General features: G+C 41.7%; 1 protein-coding gene across 1 annotated transcript in view; it reads right to left on the bottom strand.

Moving 5' to 3' along the window:
- Positions 1-23719, bottom strand: part of LOC104514848 (potassium voltage-gated channel subfamily KQT member 5) — a gene marked incomplete at its 3' end in the record, with an annotated part of 57988 nt that overhangs the window by 4487 nt on the left and 29782 nt on the right. Inside the window, exons 5-8 of the mRNA XM_010158637.1 lie at positions 23046-23141; positions 19302-19396; positions 17747-17773; positions 9003-9223 (exon numbers count right to left, since the gene is read on the bottom strand). Coding sequence (XP_010156939.1) covers positions 9003-9223; positions 17747-17773; positions 19302-19396; positions 23046-23141 — 439 coding nt within the window. The remainder of the gene's footprint in view (positions 1-9002; positions 9224-17746; positions 17774-19301; positions 19397-23045; positions 23142-23719) is intronic.

Raw genomic sequence — 23719 nt, forward strand, 5'->3', positions numbered from 1 at the left:
ACACTTCCAGGGATGGGGCATCCACAGCTTCTCTGGGCAACCTGTGCCATGCCAGCGCCACCCTCTCCAGGAAGAACTTCTTCCTGATATCTAATCTAAACCTCCCCACTTTCAAATTAACCCCGTTACCCCTTGTCCTGTCATTATACAGGCCCTTGTAAAAAGTCCCCCCCAGCTTCCTTGTAGCCCCTTCAGGTACTGGAAGGTGCTATAAGGTCTCCCCGGAGCCTTCTCTTCTCCAGGCTGAACAAGCCCAATTCTCTCAGCCTGTCCCCATAGCAGAGGTGCTCCAGCCCTCTGAGCATCTTCGTGGCCTCCTCTGGACTCGCTCCAACCAGTCTATATCCTTCTGATATTGAGGGCTCCACAGCTGGACGCAGCACTCCAGGTGGGGTCTCACAAGAGCAGAGTAGAGTGGCAGAATCCCCTCCCTCGACCTGATGGCCACACTTCTCTGGATACAGCCCAGGATACGGTTGGCTTTCTGGGCTGCATGCGAGTACTCATCTTTTAGACATGGCCAAACCTAAATACGTGCCTGAAGTTGATAGTCTGCATATGACTGAATTATTCATGCTACAGCACTGTGTTGTGTCAACTTGGTAAAAAAAGCACTGATTTGGAAGAAGACTCTGATTGATTTTCATTGTAATGCATGGTTCAAGGTGGAAAATGGATGGTGGCCTAATTTTCACAGGTGATGAGTTTCATCAAGCCATAGTTTATAACTATCATTCAAAATGCAGAGTTAACTTGGGAATTGAAGTCTCAACAATTCATAATGCATTTCCACCCCTGTTCCCACCCCATTTGGCAGCCTCATCGGAGCACAGAGCTGCTCTGACTGCCTTGGGCAGGAGTGCAGGGCACCCCAACGTGACATGCTCATCTCCAAGCTCATTTTCTGCACAAGTGGTCAGAAAGAAAAGGAGTGGAGAATTCAGTGCATCTAATTTCTGGGCAAGTGAAGTGCAACATAAATCCAAAGCTTTTGGAGGGCAGGTTGTTCCTGTGGGAGATGCCAATACACAGGTCTGCCGCAGCAGGGGTGCCCAGGCAGCTGCCTTGCTCTTAAGTGGCTGCTGAGCTCAGATGGGCCCTCTTGTTCAAGAAGCAAATGCTGGCAGCTTAATACTCTCATTATTCTGTTCTTTTAGCCCCTTTTGCAAGCAATGCAGGGGCTCTGTTATGCTGCTCTGGGTAATGCCTGGGTCGCCTACAGGTGGGTGCATTTCACTCAACTTTACACTGCCTTTGAAGTACATTTCTTCACCCTGAGCATTTGCTGTGGGCATTTTGGGATTTAGCCTATAGTCTCTAAAAATTGGAGATATTGTGTATGTATTTTTTAGTATTTTCACAATCATAGAATGGTTTGGGTTGGAAGGGACCTAAAAGACCATCTAGTTCCACCCCCCCTGCCACAGGCAGGGACCCCTTCCGCTAGACCAGGTTGCTCAAAGCCTCATCCAGCCTGGCCTTGAGCACTTCCAGGGATGGGGCATCCACAGCTTCTCTGGGCAACCTGTTCCAGTGCCTCACCACCCTCTCCAGGAAGAACTTCTTCTTGATATCTAATCTAAACCTCCCCACTTTCAATTTAAACCCGTTACCCCTTGTCCTGTCACTACAGGCCCTTGTAAAAAGTCCCCCCCAGCTTCCTTGTAGCCCCTTCAGGTACTGGAAGGCTGCAATAAGGTCTCCCCGGAGCCTTCTCTTCTCCAGGCTGAACAAGCCCAACTCTCTCAGCCTGTCCCCATAGCAGAGGTGCTCCAGCCCTCTGAGCATCTTCGTGGCCTCCTCTGGACTCGCTCCAACCGGTCCATACCCTTCTGATGTTGAAGGCTCCAATGTCATAATGCACAGAATGTTTCACAAAATCTCAGTTACTTTTTTCCCTCAAAAATGACTCTAAGTACAAACATCTTCATGGTTTATATCTATGCAATTCATATAATTTCCCTTTATCAGAATGAAATGTGTCTCAGCCTAGTGCCTTTGTTTGAATTTGTTTCATGAAACTTCTCACCTCTTCACAAGCTCTCATTATTTTCCTGTTTGTTGAACCATGAATACAAATTCCCTTCACTACCCCTAGGAGTGATTTTCTTTGAAATTTATATGCTATAAATTTCATTAAAATTAAATGTTATATGCTTAATATTTGTCTAGAAAACGATAGAAAAATCCCTGGTAGTACACAACAGTGTTCAAGTGGCAAAATTAAAACAGAGGGAATAAAGATGACAACATTGGAAAACACTGTTTACAGGGAGCTTTTATGAAAAGGTTCACATTTCCATGCTGGAAAGCCATTTCTCAGGAAAGGAAAGAAACTGTTTGCTCTGGAAGGAGAAGCACTTCTGCAGGAGCTTGTAGGAGCTCCCTCTCCCTTCTGCACAAGCCGAGGCTCTACCCTGCAGGCGGTACCTCAGAGGAGTGCAGTAGGGCTGTATGCAGAGCCCGTTCCTTTCTCCCTTGTCCTTCTCCTGAAAAAGGCAAAACTTTCCAGATGGGGAAGAGAAGAGGACAGCAGAATGTGAATTGAGTAGCAGCAGTGCAGTATGAAGTAGAATATCACAAAGAATATCCCTAATGACATTTTATATGTGAAAGCATTTATAAAAAAGCTCAGAATTGGCCAAAATGGAAGACAGGATTAGTGGAAAGTTTTTTCAGATTCTGGATATAATTGTGTAGTCTCCTTTCTTTGTAAGTGCAATTTTTTGAGGTCAGAAACCTAATTTATATTAATTATCATATAATGCAGGCAAGTTCCAAATATCTAAAATTCTAGCATTCCCTTCTAACAACTCTCAATTATCTTTAGTTATTATTTAACTTCTCAAAAATTTTCTGCACTGGCAATATTTCATGGAACAGCTCCCACTACTTAATTAAAAAGGAGTCCTTTTCGTTTTGAGTGATGATATGGAGGACCAGGAGACTTTCTAAAAACAATTCATTATAGGCACAATAATTGTGCAGTTAAAATGGCTGATCTTGTTATAAATAGTGGCACATTAGCCAGCCAGTTTAGATGGCCACGTGAGAACAGTAAGAAAGAGAAATGCTAGGTGATTATAAAGGTATAATTTCAGTATATGTTTAGACACACATCCCTGTTATTTTATATACACTGCATACAAGGTTAAAACTGTAGAAGAAATTGCATATACGTGTGATAAGATGTGGAACTGTGGACTAATGAGCTAAATGTCACACTTAATTGACTTGTCTCCCTGCGAGACCTTGTGGCACACATTAGTGGATATGATGTCTGACATTCCATAAGGTCTACAGAGGTCCTGCACCCTGGGAGATTTCCAGGTCCTGTGTTTGAAGGAGACGGTAGCTGTGAGCAAAGGGAGAGAGGAGGACGGCAGCTTTAGATTCAGGTAGCCACAGGAGACTCCTGTATTTTAAAAAGCCATGAAGATTGAAAACATTCCTCAAACATGTCAGATTTGGTGTGAGTGGTTGGGATTTTTTATGAGCGTCCTCTCAAAATGACTTCTTAACTCATTGGTTGACTAGTCACTGCAGGTGAGGTTATCTGAAATCCATGCAAATCATAATTCCGTGTGGTGGTCTGCTGCTGTCCCTCACAGAGCTGAGCTTGCTAACCATTCACCTATGACCACCGAGTAAGTGCTCAGTCCAGCCAGCAACAGTGCATAGCAAGTTCTTCAGGACGTATCACAGAGAAACTCAATTATGGACCCATATGGCCAGGTTCTTGGTTCGAATAAACTAAAATAATGCCTCAAAACCAATGGCCTGTACATATTTACACCAAATGAAAAAGTGACTTGGAACTTAGATCAGAATGCCAGATCTTGATTAATTACAGTGACAGTGGTAATAAATGAGAGCTCTATCATCAGACACACCATCACAAGAAAATACATCTCCGGTCTAGCACAAATTGATATACTGCTAATAAAACGACATTTAGTCCCATCGTATGAGGCTTATACAAATTGAGCAGCTTTGTTTTGGCACTGTGCAGCTTCATTTTGAATCAGCAAATTTAAGGTAACTGAGATGTGAAAAAACCCAAACTCAGGACCTTCACCACATCAAGTGAACCTTATACAAGGTCAGGATGTTTGTGCTACCAAAAGGAACGCTTGTCATTTTTGCAATACATAAATTACATGGTAGTAATTGAGGACACGGGGGCTGAAATGCACAGCTGCATTCTTTCCATGGCTCTTATAATATACTCTACCCTGAGGATTTTGTGCAAATACTCAGTAGGGAATGAAAGGCTAGAGGTCGTGTGAGCGTATAATGTTCAGAGATGGTGCAAGAAATCAAATATTTCCTTAGAGAGTTCGCTTTAATTAATCAAATGAAATATGTTTGCAATATCTCCAGTGCTGAAGGCTTTTGATGTTTTATTCAAAAAGCCACACAATGTCTCTAGGTTACAGTAAAGGCACAATAACTCATGCAGAGGCTTAGAAGCATGGGACAGTAGAAAACAAGTATAATAGGACAATTTGGTCCCTCACTGAGAACTGCATCCACAACCTAATATCAGTTCACTACTTCAGCTGTGGTGGTGCAAGACAGGAGCATGATTTAAGGAGAAAGGTTCAGTTCCTCAGAAAGTGAGGTAAGTAAAAAAAAACCCAAAACCCAGGACAGAAACACCAGTGTCTGCAAAGGAGAGATTTTGTGAGGTGAGTCTCCATGGCTGGATTTACACTACAGACTGCAAGGCATGGGCACAGCGCCTGAAGCAAAGGCATGAGATTTCCTGTACTGTTTAATCGCTGCACAGACTCTGGCATGGGTTCAGCCCCTGCCAGTGGGTATTCTCATGTGCCAGGGGCCGTTCCCCATGGGCAGTTTGGCTGCGGTTTCGCTGGTTTTGGAGGAGGGACACGAGCCATCCTGCATGAGGGAGCCTTGCGGCCAGAGGTAGCTCCTGGCTCCCTTTGTGTACAGGTACGGGGGTGGCTGTGTGAGGCCCCGAGGTCAGGCAGCACCTTCACCCATGTGGCTATCCCTTTGGGGAAGCCTCTTACATGACCCTATGCCATTCTTGTATCCTTTTAAGTGTGAGCTTTGTACAGTTTCACGATTTGCCATTCTTGATGGGTTAAGATTTCCTTTTGAACTGCTTGATCCTGATATCTCCCTATTAGACTGCTAACAGAGATTGGAAACACAGCATCCTGGCACCTTCGTTAATTTGTTCAGGGTCTCCTCTTCAGCAAGAGAGAGTTGGGAGCCACATATCACCAGTGCCTGAACATGGATTTAAAAGCAGATTATGCAAGTCTTGATTTTCAGTTTCGCTCCCCTGCGCTGTTAAATGCTCCAGAAAGCATCTGCAGCCATGCCACCAAAGATATCAGGTTTGGATTCCGTTTGCAAATGCACGTATGTAGCCGAAATAATTGCTGCCACTGCCAGCCAAGCCCACTTTGGCAATAGCATGGGCAGTTTCAAGGGACTGTTGCTACCCATAAATAAAGCCATTTGTGCAAGAGTTTTGATCATACTGTTCTAAGGCTGCTATGCCAAAATCCTTTTGGGAGATACCTGTGGCCAGCTTAAGTGTTTTTCTTGCTGCCAAGAAACTCTTCTTCTGTGGTTTTCATACGCAGCAGGGGAGTGTTAGTAAGCTTTTGTTACCAAGTAGCTAAAGAGGAAGGCTACTACATTTTCAATCACGTTAGCCTCCTCGCTGCCTCCATAAATTCCCGTCTGGATTAGAAACCACCCTTTACAGGGCAATTTCTAATTTCTAATGTTTAGTTTTGCCAGCAGTCTCTTTCTGGTGGTTTTGGCCCAGATACCAACCATGTCTTTTATCAGAACTCGGTCAGCCCTGCAAAGTCGCTGTGTTGATTATCTATCTGCCTTAGACCATCCTCTATGCTAACAATGCCTCTTCCTTTCTGAATCCTCTGCATATATAATTGGTTCTTTGCTTTATTTCTACACTGAGTTCAGTGCACCTCACCTTCATAGCAAGGTAGTTCCTCCCCTGGCTGTGCTAACAGAGGATCATTTACAACCTCAAATCCCATACAGTGAAAGAAAAATCAAGCAAATATCTGAGTCTCTTCTCTTTTGGAAAGGGAAGTTCACAGCCAGAGTTTATTATTTTTTCATTAGATTACTGATATGAAGCTTTGACGCTGGACTAGGTACCTGGTACTATGTTGTTACTGTCCAAAAGGTCTATTGCAAGTGTCCTTTATTCCCCTGCCCCCAAACATGCTACAGAGGTAAGAATCACCAGAAGGACTGGTTGTTCACAGGGATGGTTTTGTGTCCAGACTTTCATCCAGAAAGGGGTGGCTTCTAGTTTGTCTTGAAGATCAGCTCACCAAAACAATCAATCATTTGGCCAGAGAATATCTCAAGGAGGAAACTGGAGGACCTGGCAACTGAGAGATATTAATAAAATGCTGCAAATACTGTTTTTTTATCCAGTGAAAAATGCAAGATGTTTTGAAGTAAATACAGCATCTCCACATCCTTTTCATTGTGCTGTCATATGGAGAAAGCAAATCGAACTATGAAATCGGTAATACACAGAAAAAAAATTCAAGGTTGGTAGTGCCTGACTTTTCCTGCAATGGACTGGGTAAGGCAGCAGGGAGCTGCCTCTCAGCAGTGAGCACACTGGACATCTCTCTGATGATACCAGTCCTAGAAGTAGCTGGATGAGGTCCCAGAGTGGAAACTTGGCATTTGCCTAAAAGCTGGAGACAATGGAAGCTGTTCCTTCTGCCACAGATGAGAAATTGGTACTATCTGTTGGCCCCAGTTCATAAGGGTGGACCAGTAGCTGGAAATGGCTGACCAGGAAACAGGCTGTGCTTGCCCCCGAGGAGCAGGAAGATCTTTAAGGGTTTACGCACAGCAGTGCCCGCTCTGTTGTTGTTATTATCTTTGATCTACAGTTATACCCAAGGTGCTGTTCATGCCACCTTTTCCATGAGAGGGAGAGGATAAGAGAGAACACAATCTTCTCGTGCAGATCATCGCTATTAATGACAATATGTACAGAACAAAATAGAGGACACACTGAGGAAATGTTTCTGTGACAAATGGGCTGCTGGAAAACCAGACGGATGCTGGAGTGAGGTGCAGGCTGCAGGGCTGCAGCAGAAGAGAGGCGCTGATACCCCAGGAGTGTGCTCAACAAATTACTCTCTTCTTAGGTCACTTTCAGGCACAGTGCGAGTTATGGGGGTTTAACCTATGAAATCACTTCTGGCATGGTTTTGGGGAGACACTTGTGCTATATAAGCGATTACATAAGAAGCCTAAATTGAGACAGGGTAGCTTCAACCCCGCTCTGGTACTTAGAACATTTCTCACTTCCCATTGTGGAGCACATGGCCTTGTCCCAGCTCCACGGCTGTGTGAGACCCTGGCCAGCGTCACACAGACCCTGCGCCGCAGCTGCCGTGGGACACGAGCCAGGGCCCATGCCCCAGAATGGAGCGAGGAGCGGTGAGTGGCCTGGATAGCAGCCTGGTGGCTGGTACACCCCAGGAGCTCACTGTAGCACAGCCAAAATCAGGATTTGTGTGTCTGAGAGATCTCCATGAGGGAGGGCTGGCCTGGAACAATGACCTTAGCAAACACTGCTGGTTTGTCTTGTTCGCCCTCCAGGAAATGTTTATTTACCCAGGCTTTTCCTGAAGAGATGTGCTACGTAGGATGTCCTCAGCTGAGTGATGGGGCATTTCAGTTCAATTTGTATTTTGCAATCTACGTGTCTGTGATACTATGTGCTCTTAAAAAGGAAGCAGATGCCAAAATCGCACTACTGCCTAATTACTTATACCATAATTGTTGGATATAGCATGCATTATTGCCATTATAGAAAGAGTTTAAAGTTATATCTCTTTACTTGGATCAAATGATTTACATGGTACCATTCCCACACAGGCAGGGTCACTGCCTCCTGTTGTAGCCAATCAGTTTGTTTCCCTTATTTTCTACCTGGGGGTACCACAAGAAAGAACAAAATGTTCATAAGTTGGGAAAAACGTCAATGGAGAAACCCACATCCAAATCCACTGGGGCAGCGGTACCCCCAGAGCTGTGTGAGTAAGTCTTTCGGCGCAGGACCCGTTCTTTACAGGGGTCGGGTTCACCCGGTGCTCTCAGCTCCTGCCTGTCTGGGGGCTGCTCTCACCTGCTTTGGGACACCCTAGTTAGGGAAGTTACTGTCTCTGTTTTGGCAAGCTTTTGCAGATGAGGATCTTTGCCTGAACACTGGTTAGTTTAATGCCAGAGGGCACTGTAGTTAGCAAAGGGGGGGCAGAGAGGGGCACCACGGATGGCAGTGTGCGGGAAAGGCTATGCTCTTGCCTGCTGTGGGGTCAGCGAGCCACTTTCACAAAGATGCACTTCTTCACATGTTAGGAGTTCTTCCTACATCTAAAATACCCTTTAGAAAGCAATAACATAAAAGAAATAACTCTGGTTTTGTTTGCTGAAGCCACCTGCCTTACCGAACTAGTGACAACGCTGTGAAACTTGAAGCACCCAGTGGCGTATCTCCTGGTGGCAGGTGATCGCACCTCGCAGCTCCTCGGCAAGCTCCTCTGCCTGAGGGGCCGGTGCCGTAGCTGTGCTCTCGTCTGGCAAAGGCGCAGGCAGGGCGGCTTGGCCCACCAGCGAGAGATTTGGGCAGCAGCTGTGCCCCACCGTGGGAGAGGGGCCGTGACGGCAGAGCTGCTGCAGCTAAATCTGTGAGATACATTTAGCTCACCCCCGATTTTCCGTAGTGACTCCCTTTTCCATCAGTTGTACCCTACACACCACTGACACATGATTTCTTATTAAAGAAAAAACCGATCACGCTGGCACGCTCTTTGCAGCAGGCTATAGCTTTCTTGTGTCTCTGCCCCCAAGTAACAATTCTTTCTGCTTCCCACAAACGGGTCACATTCACAGTTCAGGTGTGCAAGACCATGAGCAGGCACAACGACAAACAGGGCATGAAAAACTCCTACCGTCGATGACAGGTTTGGGCTGTGAGCTCTTCAGCCGCAGGGAGGGCCTGAAGCGGGTTCGGTCGTTGAAGCTCCAGCTCTTCTGGACTTTGGTTGGGCTGCTCTCGGTGGCGATGTCGGCACTTGGTGACCGGCGATCTCCGACTGAAGACTGCCTGTTCTTTATACTTTGACCTCGTGGGCTGGCCATCCGGACCCGCTCCTTAAAACTTAGCTTTTGACTGTGAAGAAGAGAAATGTATTTTATTTCATAGTTCCTCCACTCTCTTCTTTTACCTATCGTATGATAACCGAAAATAATTTCTAAAAGTCCTCCATAATATGAATCTGTTTCTTACACACTTTCATTTTCATTGAATATATTTCATATGGGGATGAAACTGATTTGATGTAATTGTTTTTTGATAGAGGCATTATCGATGGCAGTCTATCTTACAGTACAGATTAACCTTGTAAAGGAAATTAAAATTAAGAAATAGAAACAAATTTCACCCAATTATTATAGACTAATCGCTAAGATTTTTTTCTACTTCTTGAATTTTAAATAGGTTTATTCGCTATCTTAGTCAGCCCAGCTCAGTGCATTTCTGGCGATCTCTTTAGATAAACAAGAACAAAATGTATTCTATTATTACTGCATGCCATGTAGTATTGTTTGTTTATTTTTTATTTTTTTAAACAGGCAAAAATACTGTTAGTATATTCATGCATTTTCAAGATGTGGCACTTCAACATTTCATACGCATTGTTAGTGATCACTCATATCTAGAATTCCTTGTTACAGCACTTACTTGGGCGAGACAAAACCAAAATTAACAAAACATCCAAGAAACAGCGTGATGGCCGGTCAATGGAAATGTAATGATATGCTGTGTGCTCACTAAAGTCATTGCTGGAGATGAAGCTGGGAGCTGACTACCTGCGGGTGGTATCGGACAGGCACTTTAGGACAGGTACAAGACCCCAGCCAAGCTCATGACTGACTGCTGGATCAATGGTGGCCCTGTGCTCCTGTAGTTGGCCAATTGTAAGCTGATTTTTTTCTCTCCTGCGTTTATAATCCTCCCCACCAGTCAGCCAAAAGTGGGATATGTAGATTTCCTACTTCCCAGTGCTTAAATTACCTTTGTTCATGTTCAGATATATCTGATGAACAACCTATGGTCAGTGTGACCATCTGCTTACTCTTTTTCATTATTTAACATTTTTGCCTTAGTTTGTCTCTTCTTAGCAGAAGGCACAAGGGGGAAACAGAAAGGAAGTCTAATACCAAGATTCAGAAACCTTGTTTTATCTACGGGGTTAAGTTCAATTGTCTGTACAGGGCAATGGTGATCACTTGATCAGTGATCCTGTTCTTGCAAGGGGAGAGATGATGGGAGCAGTGTAGTAGCTGCTCATGGTATGGTGCTACTGGGTCTTGCAGTCCTACTGCCCTGGCATAGGCTTTAGGGGTGCTTTTAAAACACCTATAGCAAAGACTGCCTACCTGCAAATTATAATTGTACTTGGAGTCAAGACAGTTCCCAGTACTTGCAGAGTTTTTAGAAAGTTAAATGCACTTCAGCATGCCCGTAAGATATTTTCAACATAAATGAATTCTGCAGCTAATTAACTAATGATAACATGGACTATGTGGTTCTTAGATGTTTAACCTACTGCACTCTGAAAATACAGTGTTAATATGCAATTACATGAAATGGACAGTAGTTACAAACTTCTGTGGCTGTGAAATGCTGAGATAATCAAATATCTTTGTCCATGCATAGCATAGCATAGTGTAGAATAGCATAGCATAGCATAAGCATTTTATTCTGAATACAAATATCACTGAGAGCAGAAAGGATGCAGTTTGTAGCAGGCAGAGCACATGCTGGGAAGCTTATAATGAGATAATTTTCAAGAATGCTAAAAAATGAGCACATCAATAGAAAGATTATTAGATAAATGTATTTCTATATGGCATGTTGAATCACTTGAAAGAATACCTTTACTATAATTTCAGAATGTAATCCCCTTCTTCCCTTGCCCAAAGTAAGCAATTGTTGAAATAAACACATCATGGTGCTGGAAATGTTATCTATTTCCATTGCAAATTGTTACCCAGACCAGCAGTACTGTGTGCTGTTGCATATGCAATACAAAAGAACCACAGGACCTACTATTTGAAAAATAAGAGGGAGTTCTAAAATTTAATTTTCAATACAAATTACATTTCAAGACTGAATTACATTTCAGCTCAGGAATCTTTTGCACTGTACAACTTAATGAAAATACAAGCTGTAAGATATTTATTAACCACATTATTGCACTGTCATACTATACAGCATGAGCAACAGAATCAAAATGGACTTCTTATTATAGGTATTGTTCCTAGGCATGTGTCCCCCGTGTTTTTTTAACTCCTCTTATGACTCAAATTGTGTTTACTATTGAAGCATGAAATCAAATTATAATTTTTTGTGACAAATATTAGAGTAAAAAAGTTTCTGGACTGCTCTCTTCCTGTTGCACTAATTAAAATGGAAGGAAAATTGATAAAATAGCCATAAACCCAATCAATATGGACTGTATTTTTTATAATCCCACTGATCCAAAATAAAAAAGAAAATTAAAAAAAAAAAGCATACGTTCTGTTCTGTCAATTAATTTGTACTAATGAAAGCAACGGCTGCCTTTAAATTATTTGTACACATGGTTATTTCATTTATAAAAGCTGAATGGTACACAATGGCTACTTAACCTGAATATCTTTAGTTCTCCAAATCAAAGCAATGAGGCAATGGTGAAAGGAACAGTAGACACTTCATCTGTACTAGAGACATTTTTCAAAAGTGCAACACTGAGAATGAAAATATTAATTTAAAATGCAGACCTCATACTTACAAAAAAAAAAGGAAAAAAAAGGAATCCGCTTTGTAGCAATGGCAATGTAATGGCATGCCAAGGGTCCATGCGGAGGATGCTGCGTCGTGAAGAGAAACGCAGCCTCTGAAGGAAGCGTGGTTTGGAAACTCTATTTTGCATCCTGAGAGTTTCTCCCAAGACACTGGTTATAGCAGTTCTTCCCTTCTTGGATCCCTGTTCCTATTCTGAGACTGGTGGGAAATGTTCATGAAGTCACTGGGTCCTACTCAGTCAAACTGTATGACTTGCAGCAGCAGAGGCTTCAAGTGTGGGAGAAGAAAGCTGCTGTCCTGGGGGGCACGCTGCCATGGGGCTCTTCTATATATGACAAATAACAGAACATGAAGGAATAGCTGAATCAGCATTTCAGGGCACCCTGACCAGGCTTTTTCCTCCTGGGAAAGTCCCTTTCCTTATAGGCTATATAGTTCTGGGCTCTTGACTCTGTTGCAATAGTGGTAGAGACGGTGTTAGAGATACAGAATGGAGATAATTTCATCCCCTTTCAAGCATCTTTGGGCATTCTGCACTTGAATCAGCAACCACTGAAGCCTTTGGGGCCCTGTACTCTGATTTAATGCTGGTTGGATTAGCACTGTCCACCTTCACCTCTTGCAGGACCTAGCCTATTATATTTTTCTCTCTTCCCTTTCTTCCTCTCTTTTTACACAATATCGAAAGGAAATCCCTTGAATTAATGTAAACCTGTTAATGGCCACTGGAAATTCCCATATACCTGTAAGTACTCCCAAACTTTAAGTTGAATGTTGATCAAAGAGGCAAAAAACATGAGAAAGAATGAGGAAAATGGGTCTCTAAAAGCTTTCTGAAATTACACATATTCCTGAATCAGAACTAAATGACAAGGAGCTGAGAGAACCAGAGCTGTCTTCAGTCGTCTCTGCATTCTTTCAGATGACTGTCTGTCCATCATTTCTTGTACCCTACATGATTTATCCCAGATTGGTATGTGTACATATTTCCTTTCTATTACAACCCTCTGTTGCAATGGTAAAGAGACTTTGGACCTACTGCTCCTCTATTCTTGCAGGTTGCAAGCTGTGGGATATATTGATAACACCGGAGCTTTGAAGCATCTTTTAGTGGAAATCAATTACAACTGGCACCTGTGGGAAAGCAGCAAGTGACTTTTCTCTATTTGTTTGCCTTCTGGAAGGTCAGTTGTAGGATCTTGCTGCTTATTCTTCCCATCAGTACATGCATGAGCCGTTCATTTCCCTGGGATAGCAAAGGGCTTACTAGTGGTTTTTTTTTTTTTTTTTAAATTCTCTTTTCCACCTTTGATTTATGAAGGAATAGGTGTTTAGTGACACTAGAGGTCAGTGTAGCATCACTGGAGAGGAATGAACACTTCTCTGCTGGACCAAATATCTAGACTTGGAAAAGATTTTGTTTTAATTGATAAATGCCTACAAATCTTTGATTTTTCTCTCCCCTACTCACAGCTCACTCTGTCTTCCATGGCTCATCTTCCTATATTTTTTGGTTAACTGAGCATCTCTTTGCCTCCCAGTACCACTCCCCTATTTCCCTGCCTACCTTCCTGCATTTCTGGTCAAGTTTATACCCTGCACTGCTACAGCCTCATACCTGCAGCACTACTGCTTGCTACTAGTCCCAGTTTACAACTTGCTTTTCAGCTTTTCAGACTGAGCAGGCTGGCGAAATTGGGAACAGGACGAAATTGAAAAGAATCAGAAGTAACTATAGGGCCTGAAGGTGCAGGAGAATGCTTTGGATCTTGAGCTGAGGCAGAAACTTAAGCTGCCAAAAATTATCACCCATGACCAACAACAGCAATCTAATGTACATGCCAATTTTCACAGTTCACTTCAAATAAATACATATGTTGGTTCTTACCAAGCCTACAGATGACGTTACTGCAAGTAAGCTAACTTGAACAAATGCAAATGCAAAGGATAGCAAGTTGAGAACTGAAGTTCAAACCTTCAAGACTTCTCCACCAGTCTCATGCTAGGAGTATGAACCCAAGAAATGTGTTATATCTCATACCTTCAATGAGTAATAACAAGAATTTTAGGGACACAATGTATTAAGGTTCAATTGTCAAACAGTAGGAAAAATAAATTAAGTTAATGGGTTTTGTGTATTTTTCTCCTTTTTCAAAACAGTTTCCAGATGAAGAGAAACTATTTTTTATCTGCATTTTCTATCATCAGTTTGTACTTCTATTGTCTTTCAAATTATTTTTAAAAAATAAGAGAAAAAAAGTAGTAAGCTTTAGTTATAAATCAAGGGTTTCTTCCCGTAAGATCCATCCATCTAGGAATTACCATTTTTGGTAAGAGACACAATTTCCACAGAATTCAGCTGAAGCGGATGGTTGATTTCACATGCATTCCTCTACCTTCCTGTACAGGATGCAGGCACAGCTTCCATGGGCTGTGTCCAAGGGGATTCTTCTCAACAACAATTGCACATATTGACTGTTGGTATTGCCTAACAAGTTATAGCTTAATATTCCCCACTAATTTTAAATGGAGAACTCAACTGCCATGGTTATAAAAATCCTCTTGGACTTGGGGAAATGTCTTTACCCAAATATTCACCCCCAGTTTTAGATCTCTGCAGGGTAACGCATTCCAAAAGTTCAAGTCTCAGGCAGAGAAGGGGAACCAGGCTTCGGCAAACCGCGGCGTGCTGCACACTGCAATTGTCCAACCGGATGAGTTTCAAAGAACTGGTATTATTGCCGTTGTATTAATGTCATTGCAGGCAACAAGCAAGTTAATTACAAGCACTTAAAAATAAATAAATTAAGAAACCTCCTTTGGAGAAGTAAGGCACTTTAAAGCACTGAGGAAGGGAAGTAAATGAATCATGCACCTGATGTTAGTTGGCATTCTCAAACATCATGTGAATAGGCAGGATGCTGAATACCTATGTTTCCGAGGGGTGTACATCCTGAAGAGCTTCTGTTTATTACTACAAAGCTTACTAGGAGTGAGGGGAGATAGAGGACCATGTTACTAAGCATTCCACTGCTAGGTAAGGGGTTAGGCTTTCCACCTCGAGTTAGATTCTGCATCACTGGCAATTTCTTTTTCATATGGCGCATGCAGAAAGTTTACATTGAATGTATTTTTAGAAACATACGATATAGGAGATAGGGAGAATTCCAGAGTAAAATTTACTTGTTTCCCTCAGAGCAGGGAACAGTTTTTCCCCAAAGCTCCTATACTGGCAAAACTCCACCTTATTGTATAGGAAGAGTTGTCTGAATAGGGAATTCATATTCAGGCTCACTAGTTACAACACTAGATGGGTGACATTCATTCTTTGCAGACACCCAATGCACGTCTTACACAGAGCTTAAGACTGCTTATGCTCTCAGGATGTTGTAAGATTCATCATTCATCTTGATCTAGTTTCCTGCACAGGAAGAATTTCAACCTCGTATAATTGAACAAAAATAAATATTATTTGCATTCAGTGTGTGCATTTGTAGATAGGGAGAATTTAACATACAGGCTTCTTAAAATGACTTGCAGAACTCTAGCACTGATTTATAGAAATATATCAGTTACAGCATGGATACATCAGAGAGGTTCTCTACCATTACTTTTGACAAATGTTTAATTAGAATACTTGTGTATTTTGATAAACACAACATAGATATTTTTCTTAAAATCAGTATGAAGCTACAGCCTCATAAGCACAGCTCTCTCAGAACAGCAACATTTAGTTACCTAATGAAAGACTGTAGGGCTATACATGACAAAACGCAAGAATTCATTTCTGTAAATATCAGTCATTTTGGTAGGAAAGAAAATAATTAATTTTACCTAAAGTAAGAAAAGGTTTTCCCCACTGTTATTAGAAAGGAGTAGAGAGCAGAGAGCATATTCAGAAAGCAATCCAATGCACTACATGTGCAAACACATCTTCATTTAAAGAGTGAAACAAGAAGCAGGTTACTTAGTTCACATAGCATCCCATGCAAGTCACTCAGCATTGCCGTAAGGACGGAGTTAAACAGTCGAGGACAGTTATCTCGAAGTAGGTTGCAGCAGTTTGCACTTCCATTTTTACCACAAAAGACCACATACACCACACGTATTTTAAGTGACACAAACATACAGCAATATACCAGCGTAAGAACGACAAACAGCCACCGACAAAACACACCTTTTTTAAAAGGCACTGAGTGGTCTGTAGGGTTTTTACTGCAGACCCTCAGGAGCTGACTAGTTCATTTTCATACCCACACTAATTTGCGGCAGTGCACATATTAGTTGCAAGTTTCAGAAGCAACAAACGTCTTTCACTCAGTGAAAATAAAGTTTAAAAAATCTGGCTAAATCACTGACCACTTTTAAAACCACAACAGTTATCACTAACATGGAGCATGTAATATAAATTTGATAGCTGTGTTGTTGGTTTTTTTTTGCATCTAGCTTGTACTCATTGTAACTAAATTTGTCTCTCTAAGCGCTCGCAGGTACAACTGGGAATAACCTCTCCCCCCTGCACAAATCACTGTTTTGGAGGTACGTGCTCATTTACTGCCAACTTCAGCCTCACCTTTAAAAAATCTGAAGTCGATTTTAAATGCTGCTGTTGAAAGAGTAGGAAATGTGGCTGGCGAATGCAAGAAGTTCTGATCAGGCTGTAATAATTTAATGAGATCGGTATGTGGCAAGCCTACAGAGGTAACGTATATGAAAAGTCGCAGAACTGACAGCAGGTGAAGTGCTCTGGAGGGACATCTCAGAGCAAATCCAGTCCCCTGGAGTTACTGAAACACTAACAGCAGTTATGTGCACATCGGGGACAAGGATGGAGTCAGGTGCCGGAGGGGAAATCTGGAAAGTGGAATGGGGACATGGGTCATCGCTGTGAAGGTATTACACCCCTGAGTGTGAGTGAGGTTTTGGAGTTTTGGAGGTAGTGTAAATTCTCTTGTAGCCACCGAGTCCTTTTCTGTCCCTGAGGATTTGAGCTGTAAGCACAGCAAAAAGCAGCAGTTCCTCCTTACTGCCTTAGGACGTGAATCTCCAGGGTTTTATTTACCCAGCAAAGACAGCCCTGCCAAGGCCTGCCTCTGCGTGCTGTAGGCATGCAGGTAGGATGGCAACCCACCTAGGACCTAGTGCTGTAGGTCCTCAGCCGGCATCCAGGCTGGGTGGCAACCCCACCTGCCCTCCCGGCTGGCGGCGGTGGGGCTTATTTAAGCTGCCAGGTGACCCACTGCAGTGGTGCTTTCTCCCCACCTGCCATTTCCCAAACGCTCCTTGGGGGGAGGTGGCAGGAACAGGTTAGGAAACAGAGGGACGTGGCACTGGGGAAGCCTTGAGGATGCTCGCTCAGGGCAGTACGGACTCTTGCCAAGGTGACATCCAACCAGCCCCCATCGAGGTGTCCTCCCCTGTGACAAAGGATTGGGGGGCCTGTTTGCAAAGCCAAATTCAAGTATACGCCTGTAACCTTCACTGTGATTCCTGGAAACTGCGAGCATGTTTGCGGCCAGAAGCCAGGGGCCACGTCTTTTCCCAGGAGCAGGGTCTGGGGAGTCTGGTCCACTCACTACTCTGCTGCTGTTTGAACTGAGCTCCCCAGCAAAGTTAAAACATATGGCTAGAAAAGTAAAATTCTGTAGTTTTTCCATATGAAAACTGTGACAAAGAAGCAAATTTCAGCAGCATTAGTCTATCGATAGTTGAAAAAATGCAGTTTGTGATTATTATCAGTTCACAGTTACAGTTCACTGAACCTACTGTACAGAACCTGACACATCTGAAAACCATTAAGGAGCAGCGATTTCACAGATAAAAGAAATAAAAGAAGCTACAAACCTGCTAGCAGCTTCCCCTTGTTCTTTTCTTCAGGTCAGGGGGTGGGAAGGAAAAACATACTTGTTATGCAGATAGTAATCACATTACTGAGTTACAGATGAAGTTAGATATATGATAAACATATATGGTATGTTAATCAGTGTACAACACACACGGTACATTGCAACCACAAAAACATTCAAGCAAGACTCGTAACTACAATGCTTCTGAAAAAGAAACTTTTCAGTTGTTTTTAGACATGCGTAACATGCTTAGTACATACCACTGCAGACTGAGTTGGCAAAGCACTTAGGCAAAATGCATTGCTGACACATATATAACAGAAAGCTGTAGGCTCTTATTAGATAAAGTTATCTCTGGTAAATGAAAAGGTTTAATTTTAGGATAGCACAGCAATACGCTTATTTAAAATAACAAGTAGATGCACTTTTGAGGGACAGTGATATTTTAGAATATTTTAGGTGGCATACAGCTTCATTAATTATGTAGTTTTATATCCATCCATTTATACCAATGTTGCCTTCAACCTGTTTGTGTATGTCAAAAATCAATATTCCATGTAACTTTTAATCTAAAAGCTCCTTTTGGTTTGGAGCATTTTGGAATTACAGTTGTGGTAATGGATTATGTATGGTTATGTTCTTGTCAACTCTCTAAAATGCAAAGATCAGCTTTGGGTACCCAGCCAAACCTCTTTTTGGCTGAGCGTTTTGGCACACGATTACCTTTTTACTGTCATGTGGATGTTCAGCACCCAGCTTTGAGAGAAACCACTAAGTCTCTTGAACTGTCTGCAATAACAACAGTTAGGATGCTTCTCAGGGCTTTCCCAGAAGGCTCGTAGCACTCTCCTTTTTGATCTTTATCAAGTATCTTTTGCTTCCTGATTTGTGCCCCATATTCAGTCAGACAACTTACTACCTTCTGGGAAATCTTTCACTGAATTATTGAGGAGTCTTGGGCTGCCAGTGCTCCGTGAATTCTCACCCAGACTAGGACATCTAAATATTTCCTATCTGCCAAACTTTGACATCAGGTCTTTTTAGTCATCTTCCACTGACTGTGGGTATGACTGAGGATATAATTTGCCCTAAGAAAATACTTAATATACCAGAATCTACGAAGAAAAGGAGGAAATTCCCTAGTGCATTCACCCACAGAATACCAGGAGGCTCTCTTCCCTCACAGAGGTAGATCTGTAGCTATAGGCTTGCATAGAGGCACAGGCATAAAAATGCCATTAAATCAAGGAAGAAGCTCTGCATGAAACAATATTTTCTTCCTTAGAGATAATTTGGAACTGGGTGAAACATTAACCTTGATATATGAGTGGGTTTTTGGGAAAATGTTTCTAAAGCCTGGGCTGAGATAAATGGCAATAATTGGTATTTGTCCCACTGTCCTAGGCTCCTAGATAATATGGGTCTGATCTGTTAGTTGAAATTTTTAATGAGAGAACTTAAGAAGACAAAACAAGACGAAACAGACAAATAGTAATTCTCTATAAGCTTGAACAGACATCGAGAACAGCACCAGCTGCCATATTTGTACCTACTTTGTAGGGCTGCAGGTATGCAAGGCCTTCAAATGAGGCTTCCAGGTAGCAATGGAAACCGATTTCTCATCAGCCGCATAACTACGCCATACACACTACGTGCAGGATATATGGTAAAAAAGAAAAAACAAGGCAAGAGGGAGCAGGGGATGAAACAAAAAATTGAAAAGCAGATTAGTAACCAATACAAGTCATGGCTTTCTTTTATCATTCATAGCACTGATACATGCCTGAGGGGAGGAAGAATACTTTCATAATATCGCCAGGTGGCTGTCAGGTTTGTTCGGCTGGCGTCGGTAGAATAAAACCGCCAAGAAGCCTGGTATGGGGAAACAATAGAAAAGCACAAAGGAACCAAGAACATGAAGTGACAATGCCACCGCACTGACAGAGGGGATTTTTGATCAGATTGAGATGTGCTCTATTAAGTTGGTTAAGGAAAGACCAGTAAAATTTTACCAAAACTTCTGTGAATCACAGTAAGATTTACATGGGAAAGTAAGAGTTACTGGCTTTGTGGAGACACCAGAATACATTCAGCACAAACAGGTGCTCAAAAAAGCATTGTAGTGATTTATTTGTGACAAGTCCATAGGGGACACCCACGCAAACTTGCAGTCTGAGGTTACAAAATGGATTATGACACTTTCGTAAATGATGATGAAAACCAGACAAAAATCCTTTAGGGAAGTGTCATAATCCATTTTGTAAATGATAATGAAAACCAGACAAAAATCCTTTAGAAGAAAAGTGACGTATTCTCTGTAGTTTGAAACACTGCTAAATGCTTAAAAACATGAAATAAATCTTTTCAAAGGTGAGTGACCAAAGCATAGCATTGAAAACGTATTCACTGTTTACTTTTATAACTGCATGTAGATGGTAAGACAGTTCCTCAGTTTTACAACCTGGAACAGCTTCCTTGATGTCAGCATAACTATATTAATTTGTGCTAGCTGATTATGTGTGCCTCCTGTATGTTGTCAACCACTAAATGTCATCCAGGTATTCTTCTACGGAGTCTAATCCCCTGGGTTTTTCTACTGCATATCTCCCAGACACATATCTAGTCTTCATGTACCGATGGAGAACCTGTCACTTATTTTGTAAATTGTTCCACTAGTTGATCATTCTCACTGTCAAAAATCTCCACATTATTTTTAATCTGAAACCCTTTCGTTTCGGTTTATAACTAGACATATTTGTTATGCTTCTGTCTGCTACATTAACTAGTCCTGTAGGTTCCAGTTCAGATAATATTCACAATGAATATTTCTTATAAGGTAAGAAACTGAGAAAAGTATGTCCATATGAAACATTTAATTTTTCTATAGTGATACCATAGCTATCTTTAAGTCAGGTAAAGGGTCTAGCAGACAGTATGTCTATGGCAACAGAGGAATTAGCACAGACAAATTTTACAGAGTAACCGGTTAGAAAATAGACATTATCCTGATAAACTAGGGCACACTGATTTGCAGGATAATTCATTATCAATATCCACAACAGACAATTTGAAAAAGCCCAGACACTGTTACAGTAGACAATGATATGCAGTTCAAACACATCCTGCTTTTATGAACATGAAGTTTTCTCCAGTCCTGGACACAATTTTTTCCACATACACAGTGGTTATAATATCAGCCTTCTCCTACTTGTTACCTTTCTGGTTCTGTATCTAAGGACTGTAATAAACCAGCTGAGTAACACTGAGAACTTGTATGAAGCTCTTGACCCTTCTTTCCCACTCTTTCTCCTCTGTATTTGTCATCCTTCATCAAATGCTTTCCAGAGTCACTAAAACTAGCATAGAGTCCTCTTGCAAGAGACTGAATTAATTGTTTCTAGATCAAGTTTTGTATTTGGTGTATTAAGAAGATAATTGTTAGGAATCATTCTACCCTGTAAAGTCACCCACATCATCCTTGGATTCATTCCTGTCTGCCTGCCTTCAATTTCCTATTCTGCAAGGCTTCATGCAATTTGCAAATATCTCCATCAGCAATTTTATATTAATTTCCAGATCACTGAAAATGCTGAACATAAAAATGAACACGTAAATGCTGAACAGGCTTCATCATGGGATCCCACCACAAATGCCTTCCTTTCACAATGGTTTTCCCCACTGAGTCACTTTCTGAAATCAGTCAGCTGGCTACTCTTGATTTAATTAGCATGCTGTCTTACCAATATTTTGGTTAAACTGTCATAATAAGGGCTACATCCAAAACCTAAATCTATGGAGTTTTTCCCTCTGTCAACCAAACTTGGAAGAAGTAGATCAGAAAAGACATGTTAGAAAATATCCCAGACACTCATTCTACAGTACAATAGATACAAAAGGAGTGCATTTATATTTATTGATTATTCAATTATGTAATAAGACTCAAATATCTAGTATTTAATAATAATTAAGCAGTAATAATGGAAAACATTTACAAAGTTTAGGAATGCTTCTAAGACAGCCTGACATAGAATCATAGAATCACAGAATGGTTTGGGTTGGAAGGGACCTAAAAGACCATCTAGTTCCAACCCCCCTGCCATGGGCAGGGACCCCTTCCACTAGACCAGGTTGCTCAAAGCCTCATCCAGCCAGGCCTTGAAGACAGCCAGGGAGGGGGCATCCACAGCTTCTCTGGGCAACCTGTTCCAGTGCCTCACCACCCTCTCTGTGAAGAATTTCTTCCTGACATCTAATCTAAACCTCCCTGATTTCAATTTATACCCATTACCCCTTGTCCTATCACTACAGGCTCTTGTAAAAAGTCCTCTCCCAGCACCCTTGTAGGCCCCCTTCTGGGGGGGAAAGATACTGGAAAGCTGCAATGAGGTCTCCTCGGAGCCTCCTCTTCTCCAGGCTGACATCTATCTGAACTTGTCATGGAACTCTACTATATTCATGCTCGGATTCTTTATTTGGTTTTATAATTTCAGAATTAAAAAATCAGTGTAAGTGGCATGCATAAAACACTTGTGATCCCAAGAAAATAAACTGGGATACTAAAAGATTATTTCCCCCCTTTTTTTTTCCCAGTTCATCAAGTAGAGTAAAGCTTGCTGCAAAATAATTCTTTAGAGGATTTTCTCATTTTTAACTAGGACTACAAGTTAAGGAAAAAACCCCGTACAAAACAGCTGTTTAACAAATATCTTGCCATTTTTGTTTAACAAAATCTTTCTAAATCTTTGATCTGCACCATCATGTCAATATTGGAGCTGAAAACACTTCAGACAATTTCAGATGTTTTGGAATTACTAGTGCCTACATTCCCAGCTTTTAAATTGACTGATAGTGTAAGCAATTCTCTGGGCAGGACACTTTTCATTTTTATCAAGTATATCACTCATCGGAGCACTCTAAACCCTGTAGTAGATGAAAAGTAGCTTAATATAGGCAAGAGTGCTGTGCTGTCAGTGTGTTGTCTAGGGACCAATTCTATTTTCCCAAGTAATTTGTTAACTGCAGGCATGCAATTGACATCCTCGACTTGGTTTCTTCAGCATGGATAGGAGAACTCAAAAACTATGCCTAGAAATGTTATATACACAATGATGGCAACAGGCAGGAATCACTGAACAAACTTATTTCATGCAAGTAACCAATCTAACGTAATATTATTTCCAACGTATTTCTAACGTAACATTATTGCCATAAGACTTTGCAAATTGAAATAATAAAACTTGCTCCAAAAAAGTACTTTAAATGACCTATTGTTATCTTTTCACTGATTTTATATTTACCTGAATTAGACTGGCAGCTGGATTCCTTCTTTTCTCAAAGTGTTTCTGACGATGCTGTTCCTGGACTTTTAACGCAAATCCTGAGCCAAGGATGCCCTGCAATACAATATGCCATTTGTTATGGAGGTAGCTACATAACACAAAACTACAAAGGTTTTGTGAAGTTGTTACACCATGATTGCTTCAGATAACACCCTGATGACAGTGTATGACAATATAAGGCTTAACAACAGTGCCTGCTTGTGGTGAGGCAGGAGGCTTGTTACTTAAGAGAGAACATCCGCGGTGCTACCAACGACCACTCAGCCCAGCTGTTGCTTGGCACTGGGCTACACTATGTTCCCGCAACTTTAACGGCCACAGATATATATATCTCTATATAAAACACCGCTCAGGAACATTCAGAGGAATTTAATCCAGGAATGATGACATGACCAGCCTCCACATATGCCAGATATATATGGACTTCGAAGTCCGTCTCTGCAGCGCTTATCGTAACTTTTGATTTTAGGAAAGTTAGAAAATGCCTTGCTTTACAGATTAAGACCATTTCTTCTCACTCTTTCCCATTTAAATAGTCCCCATTGTTCATTCCATAGGCTACGAAAAAAACTGCTGATGAAACATTTTCCCTTTTGTCTTTTTTAACTTTGAATAACTAAGACAAATTTGAC

The sequence above is a fragment of the Eurypyga helias genome, unplaced genomic scaffold, assembly GCF_000690775.1.
Source record: "Eurypyga helias isolate BGI_N326 unplaced genomic scaffold, ASM69077v1 scaffold39109, whole genome shotgun sequence".
NCBI lineage: Eukaryota > Metazoa > Chordata > Aves > Eurypygiformes > Eurypygidae > Eurypyga > Eurypyga helias.